The sequence below is a fragment of the Scomber japonicus genome, chromosome 2 (assembly GCF_027409825.1).
Source record: "Scomber japonicus isolate fScoJap1 chromosome 2, fScoJap1.pri, whole genome shotgun sequence".
Taxonomy (NCBI): domain Eukaryota; kingdom Metazoa; phylum Chordata; class Actinopteri; order Scombriformes; family Scombridae; genus Scomber; species Scomber japonicus.
Genome location: NC_070579.1, coordinates 15,074,154 through 15,092,202, shown reverse-complemented (window position 1 = coordinate 15,092,202; position 18,049 = coordinate 15,074,154). Strand labels below are relative to the sequence as shown.

The 18,049-nt window shown below is 40.1% G+C and overlaps 1 protein-coding gene across 3 annotated transcripts in view; it reads right to left on the bottom strand.

Moving 5' to 3' along the window:
• Positions 1-18,049, bottom strand: part of fbxw7 (F-box and WD repeat domain containing 7) — a 93,172-nt gene that overhangs the window by 18,108 nt on the left and 57,015 nt on the right. For 2 of the 3 annotated variants that reach the window (XM_053330835.1, XM_053330843.1), the window contains 2 exons: positions 4,569-4,651; positions 3,078-3,219 (listed from right to left, as the gene is read on the bottom strand). In XM_053330835.1, coding sequence (XP_053186810.1) covers positions 3,078-3,219; positions 4,569-4,651 — 225 coding nt within the window. Of the gene's footprint in view, positions 1-3,077; positions 3,220-4,568; positions 4,652-8,934; positions 9,158-18,049 lie in introns of those variants that run through there. The other variant, XM_053330850.1, reaches the window with a different exon arrangement.

Genomic DNA, 18,049 nt, shown 5'->3' with positions numbered 1-18,049 from the left:
TGAGGAATCTATCTGTTGTTGTATAAAGTGTCAAATAAATGGTGAAAAATGTTGACCACTGTTTCCAAAAGTCTTCAAATATCTTCTTTTGTCCCAACAAGCAACCCAAAGATTACTGTCATAGAGGACTAAAAAGAAAATATTGACATTTGAGAAGCTGGAATCATTTTTTTTTTTTTTTCTAAAATTTTACACAAAACAAGCAAACAACTGACTAATCATTGCTGCTCTATTTCAAACTGAACCCTGTAAGTACTGGGTTTATTAACTTTGTAGTGACCTTAAAATACTTTCATTTGTTTTGCATACTCTCTAATATCACTCTAAAATGTTCCTGTGGTGACTTTGAAAAGCTGAATGCAGTACTGAGTTACAGAGGTGTTTATCTACCAAAATCATACAGCAGCATATTTTCAGCTGTGGCTGCTCTGTGAGACTTTTTCTCATGTGTTATCAGTTTAACATTATAAGAACGGTTTGGTGTATCCTCCTGGCATTTATTACAGTTTATTTCATTAGTCTGAGCTCTTCTTGGTAATGTCCTCTCCAGCGGCTCTCAAAATTGAAGTGGAAAAATACTTGTTTCACAGGTGGCAATGCACCAGTTGATCAGCGTCACCAGATTATTCATTACACGTCTACATCTGGATTGCACCACCCAGTGCTGCTGTAAGGTACAGTGCTAACTGGAAACCTAACACTGGGGCGTTATAAGCTGATTGTGCCAGTTTATCACACACAAGAGGCCTATGTGTGCTTATGTAAGCTTGTTTTTTTCAAGTGTGTTGAACATACAGTACTTTGGAGCTCTTTGGAAAAATCCTGCCTTGTGTCGTCTGTCTGTAACACGTTAATGTTCCCTACGTGCCCTCTGCAGCAGCACAGATTTGCTTGAGGCACCTGCTGATTTCTAGCGGCCAACACACAAGTGGAACATTTAAACATCAGGAAGAAGACTATCAACAATCTTATGAGGACTCTGTGAGGTTGTTTTCTCCTGCTTGATAATTCGCTTTTATAAGCTGGCTGCCGAGAGGCACTGGATGTTGGACCCTACAGCCGCCGCAGTTGTTTTTTATCCTGTGCAGCGTTGAAGTCTAACAATGATTACAGACTAGAGTGCTGAATGGAAAATCTGGCACAAGCAAACTACCTGTAATTTGGCAGCTAAAAGCATTAGCCAGAGGTGCTGGCTCTGGAGGTAATCAGGGGGTTCGGAGACCTCCTCCCTACCACAGGGAGGACCACGCAACAGCTACTCCTGTGTTACATCAATTTTCTGCTGTAATTTATTTGTACTTTTGTTCAAACAGCCTCATAAACAGTTCTCAATTCCCTCTCTGAGATGGAAATTTTTTTCACTACACTACAAGTAATCCCTCCTGCAAACAAATACACATTTATTCTTTTTTTTTAATGCAATCTTTATTTAGTCAGGCTGTCTCATTGAGATAAAGAAGACCTGAGAACAAAAAAACTAGCTGCCAGTTTTTCAATATTGAAATTTATATGATTTGGATGTTTTATTCTATTTAAACAATTGTTAGTGTTTTCCTCCGTATTTAGACTCAAGTTCCTTAATAGTTTAAGTTCTTTTATTGATAGTTCCATGTGAGGTTGTAATATTGTCTAAGACAGCACGGAAATAACTGTGATGAACTGAAGTTAATTGCTTTGTGAGCCAATTTCCTCTTCAGTCTGTCTTGCTTGCCTCAACTTCAGTTAAGTGATTTCCTAATTTTTTAAAATGACTATCAATAAACCAGGGAACGGCTGACACAAGGTAGTGTGTGATCACAGAGCAGGTAGTTGAATCAAGAAATTCAGGCTGACTTTCTGTTGCTCAAGAGATACTCTTCATCAACTGATCATTATGATAGGCGCTGCTGATAAAATACTTCAGACATTCAAGCAAATGAATATCTGCTGGAGAAAAAAAAAAGATCCTACTTTATTTCACACAACTGAGACTGAATTCTTCAGCCCTCAAAACAACTGCAACCAGAACACAGATTACTGAGATTTCTTTGAGCTACAAAGACACTTACTAGATGAATAATAAATCTTTAATGCAAGTAATAATGATGATTAGCTGTGCCAGTTTTTCATATCTTATTGATCTTAAATCAACAAAGCTATATACATATGGAATCAAAGCAGATGAGCATGTTGGTTGTATTATGTAATATGGGACTTTTCAATGAGCATGTGCCAGTTTGTCTTCAAACCGTGACATTCAACAACAGCACAAGACTTGTTCTTCACAGCCTAGCTTCTTATAGTTGCTTTAACCTCTGCTATGAGCTACAGGCTTAGACTGGACCGGGGAATGTTCAGAATGTAGACCGAGCTGTCAGATTAAAGACAGTAGACTCAGGCAGGTCCGGCCTGATGACTTATGTATGTAAAATAAACAGATGTCACAGGACGGCCGAGCTTTTCAACGATAATTAGCTTAATCTCTCGTAGGTAATGAAATCCATGAAAACCCATTATATGGGAAATCAGAGAGACCCCATCGAGGCTAATATGTTTAAATGACATCTTCTTTCCATGAGATCGGGAATTATTAGAGCTAAAGTTGAAAATGACAGAAATGACTTCATCATGCAGCAGCGCAGAAACTGATATTAGGGGGCTATTTATATATAAAAAAATGGTAAGAAGTATTTCCTGAATCTTAGACCTCTTAACTAACTGTTCTTGAACAATGCAGTGTAATACATGACAAGGTTAAGAGTCATCAGCAACCTCAAATTATACCGCAGTGCGTTACACTTCTCTGTGACAGAAGATCACAGAAGACAACATCTGTTTAACTTTTAATAAAGACCATAAGTCTACAGTAACTGCTTTTCAGTCTGAACAGGTACGGCTAATTCCAATTCCACACTACAGTGCCTATGCTAATGTGGTGGGCCAGAACAACAAGGCGGCAATTATCTCTGAGACTAAGTGAACATTGATTGGGCACAACATCTGCTTTTTGATGAGCTTTTTGCTCGAGGTTTCAGAGTCGCCCATGTGAGAAGAAAAAAAAGAAAGAAAGAGTAGAAGAAAACTTTGAGCGTGCTCACCTGAAATGTTCGGAGCCATTCTTGGAGACCCGTAGGTGGCTGAATTGAGGTGATACGCCGTCTCTGTTGCCCCTGACCATTGGCTGTTCTTATGTGACCGAACGTGGTGGGTGTGGCTGGACACGGGACGATTCCTGTCGGGCTGCGATTAACAGAGGGGGAAAAAAAACATCTTAGAAATCAATATGATAAGAGGCCCTTGCAGGAAGAGCTGCAGCCAATAAAGGGAGAATGTGAAAGCACTGCTTGAAACATCAGACAATAACAGAAACATTACTGATACAATATTAATGGGAACAATAATAAGCTCATAATGATAATAATTTTATCCAGACAAAGGTCCATTTTGCTGTAACTTTTATAGTTGTTTCCACTACCAATTATAGTGGCAACAGATATAAAAACAGATGACCTGCAGATGCTTAGTTAAATATTTAATGCCAAAACATTTTTTCTTATTACTAATTTGATTTGGCAATAAGAACTGAAAGCAACTTTATTCTGCTTGGCAAACTCATATAAAAAGTGCTTCCTTTTTACTTTAATTCCTCAGTGTCCTTCATTGACATCCATTCATTTTATTATGAACAGACAATTAAATCAACTGATGTGATGATGCAATCAAGCTTAATATTACTTAAAAAAACACAGCCAGCACATCATTTATTGCCCTCAGGTAGGCTACAACAGGAACCGTTTGATAATCTAAACACAGTTGTACCTTAAAAAAACAAGTAAATAAATAAAATAATGATGAGTAATGGTGAAATACACTATCATTACTTGAGAACATGAAGATTTGGCTGAAATTATGTCAAAATTGTAATGCAAAAAGGGAAAAAACCCAAAACAGTAAATATATGCTGGGAAACACTCCATTGGTATATTCCTAACTCAGAGACTTCAAAGTATGGAGGCCAGACTCTGTTGTTGTTGTAAGATCCTGGGTGTGAAAAGCATCGCAGGACTTCAAAGAGCACCCATGTGCCCTGGTAATGTAAGGGCAGCGGGAGAAACCATCCAGTAGGCAACTTCATTACTTCAGGATTCTGCTTGCTGACAGCAAAATGGGAAGCTTGGGGTCTATTTCATTATTGATTCATTTTTAATGGGAGAGGAAGCTGAGATGGGACCAGATACATGGCAACATTTATAGTTAAGTGTCTGTGTTCAGTCTGAATTTTAATGCGGCTACATGTGAACACGTGCATTAAATATTCAGGCAGAGAGAGAAACATCTGGGACTGCTGGCTGGATGCTGGAGATACAATGTAATGTGAAGCATCTTTCTCTTTGAAGTCACATGATATAGAATCTTTCATATTTATTTCTTTTAGCAATATTTTCATTTAATATGTGTGAAGCACTGAGTACAGCAATATGTTTACTACTGAAATTCTTTTCTGATTTAAAGGGGGTGAAACAAAATCAGGATAGTGGAGTTGAAGGATATTTGGGGGTCTTTTATAGGTGAAACGTAGGTTACTGTACCTGGGATACTCTGTGCCTTTGCAGGGCTTTTTGCCTGAAGGGAAAGATCGGACCTCAGGGCCATGGTCCAACTTTCTCTTCATCTGAGAGAAAGAGAGAGAGAGAGAGAGAAAAGAAAAACATTAGAGACCTTCACAATAAAAAGACACATAATGAGACTGAATTTAAAACTCAGAACAGAAAACCAAATTATACCACTTCTTCTCTAATAGCACAAAACAAACCATTTGGATGTTTTCATTTTTCCCCCTTTTTTTCTTGATAACCTTTTTGAATAACTGTACAAGGCACTTTACTTTTTTTTAGTAAGGAGCCATCTCTTAAAAAGCAAGTTTAAAGAAAGGACACGGGTCATGGACTTTCCTTCTCGATGAGCAGAAAATTGCTTTTGCACGTTACAGACTGTTAACATTATGTCTAAAATCCAGCATATTAAACCACAGACACCATGGTCTTGCAACAGATTTATGCAGATGGGAAATTAATCTTTAATGCAGAGGCTAGAGATTCAATTTATTAACATCTTCCATAACAAAGCGGAAAGGTATGACCTATGTGTAGATGAAGCTGCTCATCATTATGATAGCAGGACTTAAAAAGAGAGTAATGGGCTTTATTTTCATTGTGCTGTGCCCGTGTTGGAGGCACATAAGCAAGAGGACACCCCATAATATCCAGGGGCGATGATGCATTCACACCTTCCAAATCTCCAAGAGCACAGCACGTTCTCTCTCTCACACATACACACACACACACACACTAACCACAAAAGTAGAAAAAACTTGTTCAGGGAGGGCGCATAGTGCATTCTTTGGCATTGAGGATTGATTCATACTCGAGACTTGAGAGAGGAAAAATAGAGCAAGTCACTTCTTTATCATTCTCTTTCACCTGCGTGTGCACACAACATCCAATCCCCGCTTACACCTACTCCACTGCACAAACAAAGGAGTCTGTGTGAAGGCCCGGGCAAGCCAATTTTCCTCATCCCATGCCTGCCGCTCTCTCTGGCACGGCTGCTTGCCACACATGCAAGTGATCACAATCTCATCGCTAGTCCCTCATGAATAAACAATAACTGCACACTGATTTTAAGTGTCTGGCCAAAATAACATATACAATGTGACAGTCTGGCCTTTTGTTGCCTTTTTAATTAAAAATATACTTCATGTTTAAGTGAAAGCTAGATGTAATGGTGGCCCCTTCAGTTTCAGCCTGAAGTGAAGCCACTGAGACGGAGCCAGACGAGAGAGAAAGATCTCAAATCTCTTTCTGATTTTCACTTTCAACCACCAGCGCTCCCCAACAAGAGCACATTGGACAAAAGAAACGTCCTTGTACATGTGAATAATTTACTGTTTCACTGTAAAATGTAGCATGTTTTTCATGTTTTCCAGACGTGGTTCCTCTGCAGCACTTGTGGCACAACAATCCACATTTTTGCACTTTCATTTGGAGTCAAAAGGCATTTGGTAACAGTTGTCTACAGTTACAGTCCAGCCTGTTGTGTTGCAAGACACAACCTGTCCTGGAAAATAACTGACTTCTTTCAGTCCATTGCACACACTGATGAAGGTTTGTAAAAAAAACAACAAAAAACACCCAAACATAAACCAAATGTACTTTCTCATATAAAGGCCAACAATAGTCTACTGATGCCTTTATATTACTGTATTGTTGCATGCTAAAAAAGAGAAGAGCTCTGGGTATTTGACTCCATACTGTCTGGCTTTACAGTGGCATGATTACATGTCTCTCCTCTAGATGTGTGTGTGTGTTTTTTTTATCACTATAATTTGGTGAGTGTGTGTATGTTTGTGTTTGGCTTTCTTTATTTTCAGCCTCAGGGGCACTTTTGGGTGTTGAGAACAAGCAATGATGAACCAAGGAAGGAATGTGAAAAACTGTTTCATATCTAACCTCAGAAATGCTGAGTTATACGCAGGATACCGTTTTTTTCACCACTTCAGTATCAATACAGTGCCTCAGTGTTTAATGTGGTCTACAGAATCAATGCATAACAGAAAACCAAAGCTGTAAGAAGCAAGTGTACATGACTAGCACACTAACATGTGCTGCAGGTTTGGTGCCTCCTGGACATTAGTCTGTGATCTGAGCAGTGATTTATGATCTTTTTCTGACACATGAAGCTGCAGTGGTACTTCAGGCCTTCAGGCCTGGCAGAGAGGCTCCAAAAGCCATGAAAACCTTGAATAAATTATTATGGAAATGTGAGAGAAGATAAAAGACACTGAGATTTATATGGATTTAATTGAAGTCCAAATGTTTTTCAAAAGCTAGGCAAGTAATGTAGCTTGTGTTCCACTTGTCCACGTTTAACATATCTTGAAGGCTCGTTTGATTGTTAAAGAATTGAAGGGGGGAGTGTGCGTGTGCGTGTGTGTGTGTGTGTGTGTGTGGGGGGGGGTTATAAGATATTCCTGCATGTTAAGATCTGGCTCCTAAACCCAACAGCCTTGTTCTTAAAATGGTGATCTCATTGCAATGGCAGTTCAGTAGCCAAGGAGAGTCTGGGTGTGTGTATGCATGCATTGGGGGGTGCATGTGTGTGTGTGTTTTGTGTGTCTCAGAGTCTGAGAGAGAAAAGGAGGGAGTGCTGGCTTTGAGGGTGTGTGTGTGTGCCACTGTGTGTACATGAAAAACAAAACAAAAAACCCTCAAAATAAATGCAAGCATGAAAGAAAAAGAGAAGGGGGGGAAAAAAAGAAAAAGAAAACAGCGTGTAACCAGCCTCTTCTCGTGTTTCAGCCTGGGAAAAAGGTAACCAGACAACGCAGTGTTTGTAAATCACCACTAATCAGTCCTCCCCTCCTTCCTCCGGCTTCCCCTTCCCTATCTGGCCAAAAGCGCGACAGATGGATACAGAGACTTAATGATATTTTAAAGACAGCAATCACTCTTGCATAATGTGTTGCCGGGGACTACATCCTGCAGCATCAGCCGCTTGAAAAATCCTTCTCATTTTTCAAACACTGTTTCAAGCGGATGTGAAACAGTTTCATCATGTCAATCAGCGTCGCTACAAGACGCAGAAACACTTGCATCCAGAGCTGGTTATTTCTTTTGGAGAGAATAACCAATAACATCAAGTTTCTGAGTTGATGCCACAACTGCAATGAGAAAATAAATCACTCTGTTTTGATTTACTGTGCAGGAGAAAAGTGGCATTAAAATATTCTTTGGCTAGGGCCAAGTTCAAAAATCCTCACACGCAGAATGAGCACACAGAGTGACCTTTAAAATGTATTGATTCAAACATTGACTAAGAACGACATTTTCACTTAATGATTAAACCTAATTCAGTAAAAGCTTAAGCAACAACACAGCCAGACCCACACAGAAATCACCAGGAAGGATTTTTCCACTCATCCCTGTGGTTAACAAATGTGTAACAGATTCCCTTTCAATTTTTTTGTTTGTACTCTGCATCCCTAACTAAGATAGCATCGTTTTATGGCTGCCATCCAGCATAATACACCCGACATCCTCGAGGATATTCTACCTCACGCAGTCTGACACAGTGACCCATTATCTGTGGTTGGAGCCGGAGGCAAGTGCACAAATGTCAGGGAATGGGCTACTCCAACAGGCAACAGCAGTCGGATCACATGCATGCATCTCCAGCAGTCACTTTGGTCAATGCGAGATAACCACTGCTGCATAATGTAGGACCATAATAATCCTGTAAACTGGGGAGGATTTCAGAGGAAGCTGGCCCTCAAACAGATAGATCTTTACAACTGTGCAAGTCTGCATGTATTCAAGCATAAATGGAGGCAATAAAGAGGTCCTCCATATATATACACACACATATATATGTGTGTGTGTATATATGTGTGTTACAGCTGAAGCATCTAAGAGGTTAATGTGAGAGGGAGGACCACAGCTGATGTACAGGTGCAGGGAAGCCAAAACTGAGGCAAAAAAATGGGATGTTAAGCCATCCAGAAGAGGTTAACTCAGTAGTGTATAACGAGGAAACACGGACATATTTCAGCATTGCAGAATTAAGAAAAAAGTGCCAATGCCACCCCCATCCACACATTCACCCACCAGCTCTGAACCGAGGCGCTGGCATTTATTTACACAGCTTAAGTTACTATGAAGGAGAGGATGCCAAATCGTGATATTACACCATTTAACGCAGCGCTAACATAACATACATAAAAGGCCCAGGCACATTTTTTTTTTAAAAAAAGCAGCGTCTCTGGAGGTCTGCTACAATGCTGTTCATCCTCCGCAGTGGCCGCACAATCAGCCGACAAGAGCCAGAGTCAAACATTAAATAATGAGAGACGTGTGGATGTGTCGGAGGGTGACACTGCAGCAGAAAAATCCTACTCACTTTGTAGAAAATCATCTTTAAAGTGCCGTAGAACCCCATCCTTGTAATCCGGTGTGTTTTCCTTTTTTCCTCTTCAGTGACAATCGGTGAAGTCCAAATGTGTGTGCACGGCGGGGAGATGGCTCTGACAGTGTGAGGGCAGTGTACTCTCAGGTAAATCCGACGCCGTCTCTGATGTGAACATGCTCGGGCACGTCACCGGACTGGCGTGCATGCAGTAGATCCCCCCGGTACAGGCATTAAAAACACGCGCACACACAGAGTGAGAGAGAGAGAGTGTGTGTTTGTGTGTATAGTGTGAGGGGTGGAAAAAAGCTCCGCCGTGTCACGCCGACTCCAAAAAAAAAAAAGGGGCTCGGTCGGATGGGGTTGAACAATGCGATGCGACGATCCCGGAGGCTTGTGCGCCGCCGACCCAGCCTCAACCGCGCAGGGAGTGAACAGATGAGGCAGAAAGAGGGTGACACTCTCTCGGCAAAAAAGGGGGGAGGAGTGGATAAGGAGAGAGAGAGGGAGAGCGTCAGAGCGCAAGAGCAATGCCCTCTTCCCTCTTCACAGGCTGCACGACGGCTCCTCCAAACAGGATCAGATTACAGCCTCCCCGGTGGAGATGGGAGGAATGGTGCAGTCCAACATTCAACACTGTGCGCAGCGCATCCTCTGAGCGCTGGGTACCACGGGAGGGGACATAAACGTATAACAGAAGAGGGAGCTCACACACAGGCCGGGTGGGGGTATTATGCACTTGTCTTTTGGCATTAAAAGGTGGACCCCCCACTTGTTGCAGCAGTAAAAACACTAACGCATGCAGCAGCCCGCCCAGCAGCTATACTCATCCTCAATCCATATTGAGTAAACGCTTTACATCGAATACTAGATTAAATTTAAATTAAGCAAAACATGATCATAGGTGTGTAAAACAGGTGAAAAGTAACTGAGTAAATCTCCTCCTGCATAGTCCATTTATTTCAAGTACTTGAGAATATCCATTTTATACTACTTATCATGGCGGAAATCTACTTTTTAAACACTTTTCAACTACATTTAATGCACAGCTGGAGTTAGCTTCAGAATAAGAATTTACATTAAAAAGTTATATATAAGTTTTAAAAAATATTATGGTCACAACTAACATCTTGATGGTACATTAATTGATTTTGTCTATAAAATGCCTGCCACGATTCCTTTTTGCGGCTATTTTTGGAATGCTGCTGGACCAAGTTTCGTTGAATTGTTTTATCAGTGCAATGATACAAAAAGATAAAAAAAAGCAGATTTGAGAAGGTGGATCTCGAGAGTTTTGGCATTTCTGCTTTAAAAATTGACTCAAAAAGCAGTTAAGATCCATATTACAATTAATGAATGCTTATCAGACATCATAATATAACACTGACAGGGCCAGTCGCCAAAAAGAGATTAAGAATTAAGAAAAACAGCCAAGATTTCTACAGTGCAGTAAAAAGTTTAAATCATAACTTGTTCTTGCGATGTGTTTTTTTTTTTTAATTTCTACTCTTAGTGACAGAAAGTTAAATGATGTTGAAATGTGTTCATCACTGCATATATGCACTGAGCAATATTGCACTGGAAAACTGATCAGATGACACAAAACTGCCGACCATTATCAGGCTACACTGTGAATGGATTCACATCTGCTGCACCTGCTTATTTGCACCAAAATGAACAGGGCAATATTTGTATTCCTGTACGGCAGGTAATGGCTGATTGCACCTGCCCGCGTCCACTGCTGATGGCTTCGCAACTTTCATTACAGCTAGCAGAGATTACAACCTCAAGAGGGTACTTTTTATTTACAAAAAAATACAACCGCATGAACATTTAGTGCTGGTGAAAGTAATGTGTTACAACTCAAACTGCATTTTCGAGTGGACATAAGAGATAAATACACTGGAAACCTTTTTGCTTTTTCTAATTTGGATTTACTGAGAGTGGAGTATAATAAACAGTGTCCCTGGCCAACCATGTTACGTCACTGTGCTGCAGGAGAACCAACCAAAACACATTTCATTGTTAAACTGAGCGGTTGCCCTTTATAAACAGTGACATTTGTGTGAAGTGTAAATTAAACACAGAGCATGTGTTTGTTGGCTTCTGCACATGACACGTTATTTTTCCCCCCCTTGCAACACCAGCCTGAATTGAGCCACAGTTTCAAGTAAATCTTCAACATTTTGCTGCTTTTGACCTCTCGAGGCATCAACATTAGATCATCGAAACGGAGACACAGTGAAGGGTCATGCAATGGGCTTTATTCCCAGGTGATGCAGCACTGAGATCTGGCAGCCTTTCAGACGTTTCTGGCTTACAACTGTAATTACTGAGTGACCAGGCAGAGGGCGAAATTTTAGGGCTCGTGCAACTGAGAAGAAAAACACTTGGCAAGAGGAGTTGTGGTGCAATCTGCCAACATTTGAAATAAATTTGTTTTGGACTAGAAATTAAAGAAACTGATGTGATATGACATTTGCTCTCTGTAAAATAAAACAAAACTCTAAATGTATGAATAAAATCAAATCACAATAAGATACGAGATATGATGAATAAATTATGGATGAATGTTAATCAGTGAAAGCCTATGTATTTAATGTTCATCTGAGAGGACAGGGAAGGTGTCTTTAAGGCTAATCTGAGCATTTTAGTCACACTCTTTCAGCAAAGTAACACACACAGAAAAACATTCAAGTCGTTGGAGGTCAGGGTGCGTCAGACAGAGCGGTCTCCAGCTTTTGTCTGAGTGTGTTTAAGGTGGCCCTCATGAGAAAGGCCCTTTCGCTTCTCTCAGCCGGCCCAACCTTTACACAGCACACAGGAATGCTTGGCATGCAAGAAGGGTTGCACTGTGGCCTTTGAATAGGCCACGGCCTCCTTTGTCGCTCTCCTTCTGCTGGTTGGTAAAGTATTAACAGGCCCCCCTCCCTACCCCCCCCCCCCACCCCATCCCTCTCCCCCTCCCCAATACTGACCTCCTGCTTATCAAAACCAAAATCTAGCTGGTGGCAAGTAAAGTTCCACGAACCAGGCGTATCTCAAAAACAAACTCATTTCTGTTTGCCTATTATCAAAAACAAAAAACAAACTAACCACAAAAAAAAACAAAAAACCTTTTAGGTAATAGCGCTCCATCAGACATCGCCTCCTTTTGCTGCAATATTCCAACAGTGGAGAATGTATAAAAATACACTCATTACATCGCAGTGCAGCGGATAGCTTGTGGGGAAATGCAAATGCCGTCTCATTTGACTGTGCACAAATAATAGACATCATCAGTGCCAAGGTTTCAGCATACTGACTCAGATACTGTCAAGCCTGCAGATAAGTTGAGCATCCTTGGATACGGGAAGATAAAAGGAGACAGTTCATGAATGGATTGGGGGGGGGGGGGGGTACAAATATTGATATGTTTCCTGTTGATTATTTTTTGATTCATATATTCATTGTTTATTCTAGAAAATGTGAAAACAAATGAGTAATGCCAAACACAGTTAAGCAGAAAACAACAGTCAGAAAACTAGCATTGGTCTTCTTCCCAAGATGTAGTTCTCTATGCAGTTCACCCTAATGCTGCTACAGGTGGCTAGTTCTTGTGTTTACAGACTCACTAACTTTTGATGCAATAAATGTAAAAATCATGGTTGTTTCTAAAAGCAGGAAGAGGCTGACGCAGCTTGCCCCAAAAATCGTCAGAGGCCTCGTTTTCCCGAATCTCAATAACGGAGCTGCAGAAGTTAGGACAAACATCAGGTTCAAATTAACCAAAACTTTCCTTGAGGAGAGGCACTTTTCCCTTTTTTTCTGACAGTTTTCAATTAAGCCAGAAAATGAAAAGCAGATTAACAGAAAATGAAAATAATCGTTAGTCGCAGCCCTAAACTGATTACCAGACTGCCAAATTAATTTCTGTTGGGCAACTAATGGAATAATCCTTCCAGCTCGAAAAAAGAGTAAGTGAATTACAGGTTTAACACCTGTCTGATAAGATTGGAGGGTTGTGACAAGCCTACTATCCCCAATCTGCAGCTGTTGGTGGGAAAAAGGCTAAACTACACAAGAATGCAAATGTTTTACGTGAGGTGGTGAACTTGAAGGAGGCAAATACTTCTTGGGCAGTGATGCATCACTAAACTGGGCCGTGTCATTGTGTGATTGTCCTCTCTGAGGAAAAAAATGAGGGCTAGGGGGTCTCCTCTCTTCTCAATAGATTTTTTCTCTGAAATGGTGAAGTGTGAGCCCCATTCCAGACTGGACAGATGCAAGGCGTGTGGGGGAGGTTTGATGAATAAGGAAACCATGGATCATGGCATTCTGCGAAGGATAATAATAGCATCATCTGCATGGAATTGAATTAACATATCCTACAGCCACCCACGCGACTAAAACATTCACGTTTGAAGGGGTCAGGTCAAAAAAGAAATTAAAGTAAGAGCTACTGGTATCTGCCTTCTGACATCAATGGAGTCCTTGGAAAATAAATGGAGAACAGAGGTCAATATTTGCAATTATTGGCAATCATTTAGAAATTGGTAGTTTCGAGCAGATGCAGCATTTTAAAATGTATACAAGCAGAGACGCCCAGACAAAATAATTTATCCACAATGGTCTGAAAATGAAAACAAACGAACAAAAGCTCCAACAGTGAGTGGGAAAAAAATGGCGAAATTCAAAGACAGACCAGATCCAGTGTTCACAAGCACTGTGTGTCATGAAATATTGGGGAAAATGCTTATTATCATTATTATTCCTTATTTAAACTGAATCTAAATGGGAATTTTTTCCCACAAGAAGAGAGATGAAGGTCAAATTGTAGTTTGATTATATTCTGTTTTTGTCTTGTGAAGGCACAATAACTTCTAATCCACAAAAAGACATATAAACATTTGATTTGATTTATGGAGCCACAGCCCATGAAAAATACAATCTATTTTGTTTTCTGTGGTATAAAGCACAATACAGAAAATGTGTGTCACTTATTAAAAGTACCACTCTGCAGTTTCTCTGTGAGACAGCAGGCTATGGGCTTCTTAATGCCCTCCTAACAGAATTACAGTAGTAACCACAATATATTCCTTTCTACCATATCTGCTGAATGCTATATACACACACTCACAATGCTTGACTACCTCTATATTATTCGCAAACAAGAACTCAGTAAGTATCATAAAATATATCTATATCAAACATCAGAACTGGCATTGAATTTAAAATGTGCATTTCTCCTCCAACAAATAAGCTATAGAGCAGTTTGGACTATGAAGAGGAGTTTCTTTTGGGACTACATCTCCACCAGAAGTGGGGATGTTAAAAACTCTGCTCTGTCTTTTATCATCAGGCATAATTATTGGGAACAACAGCCGTCATGTCTCCTTAATTAGTTATGCCCACTGCTACAACTGATTTGAGCCTCAGTAAGACGATAAAAGACCAAGATCTCCTGATGGGAAATAAGTCTGTCTGGTGTCTGAGTATTTAGGAAAGATGATATGATATGTTCACTGAAGTGAGAAAAGGTGCTCACAGTAAGCCAAAAATCTGCTTCACTTCCAACATAACTGTCCAACAACAAGTGTATAAATTAATGTTCTTCAAACAGGGCTGACATCTGGCCGAGTCAAACGCAGAGATTTACAACTGTGGAAAAGAGGTGCAATGTTCACTTACACGAGACAATGGTTTCAAGTTATAATAGCACGTTACTTTCAATTTTCACAAATTATATACAATCAATCTCATTAGAGAAAATCAAATCATAGAGTCGGACACTGCATCACTAGTTTCTCTGCAATTATGTTCAATTTGTTGCAGCAGAAGTAATTAAGTCCAAGTAATCAATGAATGAATGTGTGTCTTTTTGCATCTTAAAGACTTGAACAATGCTATCAATCGTTATGTTCTCCAACCATGAACATAAATCCCGAACCCAAAGGCCATCAGTGAAGTGCACAAAGCATACAACAGCTCTCTGCCAGTCGCTTTGAGCAGAAATGTGTAACCCTCTCACACAGCCTCCTTCACATTGATCTTTCCCACATGTGACCCACAGTGTAGGTGCAAAGTTGGGCGGCAAGTTCGGATGACTCAGTGACTTCTCTGAACTGCATCACCCCCGTCATTTGAGGAAATGTTTATTTATATAACCCAAAATCACAAGTTTATCACAGAGGACTTACAATCTCAGCAATGTACAGTATGATACCTTCTATCTTTAGATCCTTGATATAGAAGAAAAACTTAAAACAGGAAAAAAAGAGAGGGGGGGATCTGTATAGATCTGTATAATATGTACAGTGAAGATAGTAGAAGCGGTGGTAGAATTGCAATTTAACATAATAGGGATGTAAAGTTTGATATAAAGTCCAGTATTAAGTTAAGTGTAACAAGTTGGAGAGTTGTGATGAAAAGCCTCAGGCTACATTTGAAGTACTGAAATGAGCAAAAGTCGACATTTAGTCAGAACTGGGAAAGTTTTCAAGCTGCTTTTTGAAGAGGAAGAGTAATGAAACTTGGATCCCCTTTAAGTCAGATAACTTCTCTAAAAATCCTCATATACTATAAAGTAAATACCTCATGAGGAGGGCATGTACGTATACCTTCTCATGGAGAATTATGGAGGCAAAATTTCACCATAGAGGTATTTACATTTTCCTCCATTTCTAATCCTTTCTCCCCACGACAGGACTATCTAGTTTTGCATTTGGATGCAGTCTGAGCTGTCATATCTCATTCAGAAATGAAAGAGGGTTATGGAAATGTGTGTGATGAGCCAGGTGAAACTTGGCCGGGGCTGGCATCAACATTTACACAGAAACGAATAAACCTCTTTAATCATCCAGAATTACCACTCTGCATCCCAGATGAAGCAGAGCGAGCCAAATTGTGCCTGTTGGGTGTTGCCTGTCATCTGTAAATCCCTAAATATGCCTGAGAAGGTGTGGGCAACCATGTGGGGACATTCTGACAGTGTCGCGTGCCTTGACCTGAACTCACTACAGAAACTGGCTCATCGCACTGCCTCTGGTATTTTATTTCTCTTATGATACTGATCTCATCTGGATCTCCATCCACCCATACTACCCTTTATCTATCGAACAAAGCTGCAATTTGCATGTTAGCTGTTCCAAATATGGGCTTAAAAAGGAAAAAAAATGCTTGAGTAACCTCTGAACTCAGGTGTTACCTTAATCTAAGTGGATCTGAGATGAGAGAATGCTATTTAGCACAATCTGTTATGAGCTGTGAAATGAGCTAAATATATTAATCAACCTCAGTTTTTTTATCCATCATCTCTAGACTGCACATTTTCGGTATAATTAAGAATGGTTTGTACTTTTATGAAACATTGTTGATGTGTTTATTCATAAATGTTAAGCTTCACAGATGTGTGCAAGTACAGCACACACACTCAACAACACAGCATCTAAGCTTATGTTATGATGGAAAAGGAGCTCCGCATTTAAAAATAGGTCAAAGTTACATGCCAGTGGCACAGCTAATAATAATAATAATAATATGCATTCTCATTGAGTCTCCTGCTAGAAACTGAAGAAGCAGATGCCATTATCTCCGCAATGTTCCTAAAAAATGTTTCCTTGAAATATGAGCCTGTACTTGTGTGAGGAGAGGGCCCAAAACTTCATTCAGCTTCAGACTGTAGCGTCTTCCTCAACATAACAAACAGGTGAGGAACAAAAGAGCAAAGCGTGCAAGGTCTACCAACCTTCACTGCCTGATAAGATAAATGGTGGGATACTTTTAAACAACTCGTAGATTGGCAAAGTTCATGAAAGAGGAAGACAGGAAGGAAAAACTATCAGGGAAGGCTGTAAAAGCAATTTTGTCGGGAAGATGCGGCACTGTAGCTTTAGCCTCTTTCTTTTCTGATGATTGCACCAAGGTGAATCCTACTGACAGGTGGGCTTGACTGATGAGGTAATCTGGAAAGAGCTAAGGTGGAGCACGCTGCAAGTTTGCCAAATTGAAAGTTGAAAGTGCGGCTCTTATTTAGTCAGACTTATTCTTTTTACGGCCATGTTAAGTAGAGAAGTGGCACAAATGGGCAGCGACAAAAACAAACATTTGATAAGATGAAATACGTGACCGCCATGTTGAGTCACAATCCAATTTCCAGGAAGTGAAGGGCACATTTGATCTTGTTTAGATGTGTCCACTGGCCATGCTGTGAAAGCAAAGGCTCTTGTCTAAAGTGTCTGTTTGGGATTATCGTTATCTCTGATGGACCACCAGCAGAGTGGGTGATAGCAACCTTTTTAGTGCCTTACTTGACTGCTATCTACTGTCATGTCTGATGGCACAAAGTGAGACTCACATTATGGCTATATTTCCAAAGAGATCAAACAGCCAGCACATGAAAGTATATTTATTTCCTTTGTGTGGGTATGTTTGTTGGTGTAGATGAATGATGCAACTGTGGAGAGGACATGAGCAGATTTTATTGAAGTATATGTTAACCATAATAAATGTCAACAGGCCAATGCATACTGCAGGTTATTGTGAAATGGAGAATATGCTGTAAATGATGGTTCAACAGGTAAAAGTGGGTTTGTAAGAGTGCACATGTGTTGTGTATGTGTCAGATATTGTAGAAAAAAGTAACATAAGAAAACCGTAAGTATATAAAGTGTATATGAATGAAAGTGACTATTTGAGGACAAGAGGCGAACGTACTGAATATGAACACAGCGTGTGAAAGTGTGAGAGTGTTTACCGTCTATCTTTCACTACCATAGTGACAAAGCCGTGTGTGTTTGCATCTGAACAAATTGATGCGTCGTGACGGTGATAGATCATGGCAGATCCGCGTCCGTGTAGTCATGTGTAGACTTTGTTCGTGATAATAAAGGGTTATCATGTTTAGGTAATGATAAGCAAAACCAAAATTCAAATGAGTTTTAATGGGTCCATGGTTCTTGCTATTTTTTGAGAACCGGTTTTCGGTTACCAACCCTGGCTGCAACTAACCATTATTTTCAATATCAATATATCTGTCAATTACTTTTTCAATTAATCGATTCATCTTATTTTGTCCCCTTCAACACTAAAACCCACAGATATTCAGTTTACTATTATAAAAGACAAGAAA